Raw genomic sequence first — 6,443 nt, forward strand, 5'->3', positions numbered from 1 at the left:
GAATTTAAAAGATTGAGAAGTTTAAACCATTATTAAACTTTTCTTAACACCATAATTCAGTGGGGAATTCAATGGTTAAAATCATAGAATGGAAACTGATTGTCGAGACGTGAAAAACGATTGTGAGAAGAATTGAAACAAAAATCGTTCCGTCGCGGCACGGCGGGGTTTCGTATGACTCGGCGGGTTTCGTTTAGAACGCGGCTGGGATCATTTGAAACTTTTTAATTCGTCAAAAATATGGCGACGCCGATACATTACCTACTTAAAAACAATAGAGGCCGCAAGCGTTTCCGACAATATATTTCCGCATGGCGGGGATGGAAAAGAAGGGAAGGGATACTTTTCCTGATTCCCTTTAAATCGTGGCGGTGGCTTTGTTTTTAATGCGACTGACCCACTTGGCCCGGCGTCCCACTTTTCCCCCACATACCTACCAGTCACCGGGAACTTCTGATAGTTCCGAATCTAGATCGTTCTTAACGGATTGACTGTCTCGATAAACCCTTTTTCGCCCTCTCCTCTGTTTCCCAATTACCAACACGCGTTCGTTCGACGGACACCGACGCGACGGTTTAAAAAAAAAGGCACAACCGTCAGTTCGTTATTTTTGCAATCGACGCACGTTTAAAGGAGGGATTGACAAACTTTTTTCTCATTCGTCGAGTTTGATTAATTTCGAATCGCGCCGCGTCGCTATTGTTTGTTCGATTACCCTGCGAACGGTACGGAATAATTTAACTAGCTGCGAAGTTGAAAACAGTTTCATTTGCTGATTCGAAGGTAACCCGAATTCGCAGTTGAAAAAAAAAGACAATATAGACAACGTTTTTTCATTCACCGTGGTAAAAAAGAGCGAATTGAATAAATACAGGAATAAACTGAGAACAGGCTGTAAATCGCCTGTTTCATATAATACAATAGTCGCTCGAACAATGTTGGCGTAAAACCGTTGAACGGAAAGGAGGACGTCCATTGATAAATTAGAATCTAATTTACCCATTTGGAACCGTTCTATCATTTTTTATTCGCCGACGGGTTTTATCAACAATCCCGATGGTTGCCTCGGCTTCGGGATTGAAACATAATAAAACGGGAACGAGCAGTTCTTAGTCAGGTGAAAAGTGGAGCATGCGAGGTGCGACGCGGCGCGCGGTGTGACGAGGCGACAAAGCGGCTAATTGATCGATCCTCGACGCGATTCACTCGTGCACGGTCTTTCAGAGAGTAAGTGCTCTCTCTGAAGTGACCGGCGTTACGTGCACGCGAAGATTAATATTGTTTCTGCGTTTGAGCCGCGACGGAAACTGGCCAACGATCGTTACGTACAAATTCATTTCGATTAGCTTCGAGGGTTTATATGGAATTACAGAACAAATTGAATTAATCAAACGCGCAACAATCCCTTCTTTCATTTCACCTCGACAGAAGCTTGATTTTTTTATTTAACAAATATCGAGCTTCCACTCGATGCGGCGTAATTGAACATTTTTAGTTGGCGGTGTTCACCATTAAAAAAGATTCAATATCTGTTTCTAAAGCAACTATGCAAAAGCGATGCTGGCAACGTGCGACTACAAATTTCGCGTAATTAAGGACAGAGGAGCGCAAGAGCGATTAAAGCCACGTTTGGATTCCAGGGCTTCACTGCAAGTTTTCATACGTACGTATATTACGTGCATACATACATATATGTACATGCACGGATTCGCGGAGTTTGTAAAAGTGAGTCTATGACCTGGTGCGCACGATATTGCACGCACGGCATTTAGTATCGGGCCTCGCGCATATGAGCGTAATTAAACGTGCAAGCTCGGATGGCTACGTGTGGTCGCCTGTAAATGATGCATAGAAAGTAGTGAAACAACCACGCGCACATGCGATGCGATTAAAGCTGCATTCATAATAACGAGAATGATTAACGAATTATTATTGCGTACTGCCTGGTGTACGCGTCTATAGCAAATGTGGTATTTGAATCTCGATATAGATTAATACCAGTGCTCTTTGCTCTTCAATAACTATTGAAGAGCAGTTAAGGGTGTGAAAAGCAAATCAATCTTCTTTGATAACTATACACAGTGTATTGAATGAAACAGCTGGAACAGTCTTGGCGGAAGCTTGGAAGGCAAGGTGTAAGAGCCGAAAGACGAACATAATTTCTTTGGTTGAGAATTATGTTGATTTATTAATTAGTAACATACAATAATTATCAAGATTTTTGAACAACATGTGGCTCTGTTTTTGGTATTTAAAATCACTTTAGATATACGATCACTATAGACTAATACGTTTATTGAGCTGATCCAAATTGTGATCGTTCGTCTTTGAATTTCTTCCCTATTGGGAAATGCGTCTTTTTCAGTTGGACACTTAGAAACGAGTGAATGGTTTACGTCTAGTTAATAGTGAATAAGCACGCAAATATTCTAAATTGTTTTACGACGGCGTTGAATCATTAATATTTGGATTAGACCTTTTATAATTGTTTCCTAAACACAGTGGCCCTCATTAATATTCGGACGCATTTAAAAACAGATTGATTTATTTAAAAAAAACTTTTATTATTTAAAGTTATTAAGTAAATTCTCTTATATTATATAAATTGTAATTTTCGCCAAGAACGATTGTCATATTCGTGTTTAGCACCTAAAAATTAGTACAATTACGTGTGTTTCATGTAATAAGTTTGGGGGAGTAGGTACGAAGTTTCATTAAGGTTGTACTTATGAGTTCATAAATAAAGCCAACGACAAAGCATTCAACAGTCATTAGGTGTTAGATTAATAAAACACAAACATAAAACACAAACACAAAAACTTTGACAAATTTCGCGAGATTATTATAAAAGTTATTACATCTTGTATTCTTATGCTGAATCTCAGAGTACCATTTAAGCTTAGATCTTATTAGAACAATACAAGTTCTTAAAATTATTGTTTTATCAGCATCCGGGTAGTTCTATTTATAAGGTAACAAGTAATAGTCTTAGCATTAGCATTTAAATTGGTGTGAAACGTTGTTGTTTTTAGAGCGTAGAATTTGCTAACAGCATTCGTGACACGTAGTTGTTTCTAGGTCGAGCAAAAGCGGGTCCAAGCACGCAGACCATTGAATCGTTTTTTTTTTTTTATCGAATTCACTTAAATTTTTGGGCGGAAGAGTAGCGACGCCGGGAACAGAGGACAGCGATATATTTCCCTGGTAGCAACTACATATTTCAACTTCAGCTACTTGCGTATAAGTTGAAAAGCACAGATTCCAGTGGCTCGAAACGACGCGACGTTTCCCAATTTACGATATCACCTTTCCCCCCACGGAAACTGTTTCCTCCCCCTGTATATTTTGTTATTTAAATTCTCGATAACTTACTGCGTATCAAGCTCTCTATGGATATTGGGACTCTGTTCCATGACTGTATGATAATTCCAGACGCTGTGCTGGTTCGTCAAAGAAAATTCGCAATTTTTGCGATCGAAATGTTTTATTCATTCGGAAGAAGCGAATCTTCATTAATATTAATGCTTATGACCATTTCCAGTTTATTTTGTTCACTCTGTAGAAGCAGTTTTCTTCGGTGTCAACCGCAGATACAATGAAGCTGACAATGAGCTCGGATCGAGCCTGTTTTATGAAAGAACACTGGGAGTTGTCTCAGAGCGATACTCCTTTCTTATTCAGATGTAAACTTTACATTTCACCTTTAATGAAACTCTGATCTACGCCGACTGATGTTCTATTCTCATATTGTTACACAAACATTTAATTGAAAAACTATATCAATGCTTTTTAAGACTGAAGCTACCGATCATTTTCGCACACTAATATAATGTATTTATATTTTTCATATTTGAGTGCAATTTAGTATTGACATTGACTTTAAAATATGTGCAATACACATAATATGCAAAATAAGTACTATAGTTGCAAATCCACAGACAGAATTTCTGTGCAATACAACTTTATCTACTTTCTATAAAATATGTATTATATTTTCCTACACAATTACAACAGAATTTCTGGGCAATACAACTTTATCTACTTTCTATAAAATATGTATTATATTTTCCTACACATCCGCTGTCTTAGTGGCTGTCTACAATTGATATATATGTATAACGTGTGAGCGAAGGGTTTGTCCATTGACTGGAAAAAAGAATGTGACCGGATCTGGAGTAACTTTCTGACACTTCCTATCTTATAGTTTCATAAGCGTGACGTCGGATCGGATAAATCTATACTACAATACCAAAGTAAAGTGATGAATGTTCGAACCAGTTAGGGAATCAGAGCGGGTCGATGCTAGACTTGTTCCGGTATTGATTTCCGTTTAAAATCGGATACAGTCGCGCACTGGTGCTTATCGGGTATCGGGTGTCTCAGATCGGGTCAGGTCGTACACCGATGTATTTGCATAGATACGATCTGATTGAAATAAGGCTCGATTCGATATCGTCAAAGTATTTCCTCTTTAGGATCCATCCACCCGGTCCACGGATATCGTATCCCACAAGAAATGCACACACTATACCCGTCTTCAAACAACGTCAAAATTGAAACCAGGTTCCTTTCTTTGTTATATCTACCGTACTTTTTGTCCCGCCTGTTTCAACATGCGATCTAATTAAGGTTGTTCGATGTCTTAAATGAGAGCAACGATATTCATTTCTAAACAGTTACTAGATATTACATTAATAAAACACTGTACAAAATTTTAGAAATTTTATCATTTTTTCTAATAGTCCATTGCCGCGGATATTGGGCATAACTTTTTATTACATGTCTTAAACTTTTGGCAGAGATCTTACAGCTCATACAACCTTAAGATTACACATAAAATTATAGAAAAAGGAAGGTAGTGGATAAAAATTGTGATGTGCAATGGGACATTGGCAATGAGAAATTGAAACAACTTCAACAATATGACAAAATAATTTTTGATTTCTTTTTATTTATTATAGAAAAATTTAATCACTGGTAGATTTAGTGTTAAACGAACGTCAAAAATTCTATTGATTGATATTCAGTCAAGTGTAAACTTATATCACATCATGCATACAGATAGAAACCTAAATTTTCGTTTTGTTTTTTTCATAATAACCAGCAGATTTGGTAAGAGTGCTGAGTTAGGTTCGAGGAAAGTGTAACGAACGATTTTAGCATTGTTAGTTACGAGCGTGGTAGGGTATAAAACGGATTGTTCTATGAATATTGAACAGATGAGCGTGCCGTTAAATTACCTGTTATACATGAGAACGTCAGGCTTCCAAAGTCGGTGAGGCGGGATCCTGAGGTCTCTCACTCCCCCGTAATCCGACGTGTTCCATCTCATGTTCACGTCATTCCACTCCTGTAATTGGAAAGAGTTTTCAATCATTCGGCTTCCGCGGAACAGGATTTATTATGCATTCACCACTCGAATCATTATTCGACGGATGAGTGGCAAGAAAATATTGCTATAAAATTCGATACAAAAAGTGAAATAAAACGATGTACCAATCTCGTGACACGCGAGATTATGACATAAAGGAGATTATACGATAATTATGATTATAATTGTGCTACAATTCAAAAAATTATTTGCACATGAAATGAATGCGTATAATTAGCACGCCTAGGAGAATATATTTAGTTGACAAAAATGTACGAGCTACCCGGTTAATTCTTTTTGCATGCACGTAACAATAGGGGGAATGGGCGCATTTTATTCTTTTCAAATTTTTCGAGGAGCCGAATAAAAAACGGAAAACAATACACACAGATTGCCACGGGAAGTTTTTGCATTTCCCCCCTAAACTGGCTGCAGCAGCAGAACTTGTTAAATAGCGCAGTTGCTTGTTCTCTTTGTATTGTATACACACGAACGCGGACACGTTCGTGAACGCAGAGCGCGCTGTCGATTCCACGGGTACTAATACCACATCCAGCGGCGAGTTTTCCTGAAAATTTTTCAGACTCTCGCCCCGGAGTTTCTGCCGGGACTTCGCGGGAAAATATGTATAATACAAGGCGATGTGGAAAGTTACGAAGTTTCATGGGGACTCTTTCGTTAGCTGTTCCTCCTTCCCGGAGACAAAAACGTCCTTAACAATTAACTAATATAAGACTAAGTATTTTATGTACTTTATAAATAGAAAATAATATTATGTACTTTATAAATAAAAAAGAACGTGAAATGTACAGTTCAGAGCAGAACTGAACACACGCTATTTAAAATTGTATAACTTTTGTAAAATTGGACCAAACAACCTGAGATTTTTTGAGTAGTCAGGAGTGTATAATAAATACAATACGTGTATAAAAGATTGCGAAAAAATTGAAATTAAGTAAAAAGCTAAGGAAAAATGTGAAGGTCACGTTTTCCAATTTTTTTATCCGGAGTTATAATGATAACTTAAGGATGTATTGGCTATACAGTCAGTCCCAAAAGTTTATGTACCTTA

At 37.7% G+C, this 6,443-nt stretch overlaps 1 protein-coding gene across 2 annotated transcripts in view; it reads right to left on the reverse strand.

The window, feature by feature from the left end:
- nAChRa7 (nicotinic acetylcholine receptor alpha7 subunit) overlaps positions 1-6,443 on the reverse strand; it is a 213,064-nt gene that overhangs the window by 37,826 nt on the left and 168,795 nt on the right. For both annotated transcript variants that reach the window (XM_018021446.2, XM_018021447.2), the window contains exon 4: positions 5,241-5,350. In XM_018021446.2, coding sequence (XP_017876935.1) covers positions 5,241-5,350 — 110 coding nt within the window. The remainder of the gene's footprint in view (positions 1-5,240; positions 5,351-6,443) is intronic.

The sequence above is a fragment of the Ceratina calcarata genome, unplaced genomic scaffold (assembly GCF_001652005.2).
Source record: "Ceratina calcarata isolate Rehan_Ccalc_2016 unplaced genomic scaffold, ASM165200v1 scaffold253.2, whole genome shotgun sequence".
Taxonomy (NCBI): domain Eukaryota; kingdom Metazoa; phylum Arthropoda; class Insecta; order Hymenoptera; family Apidae; genus Ceratina; species Ceratina calcarata.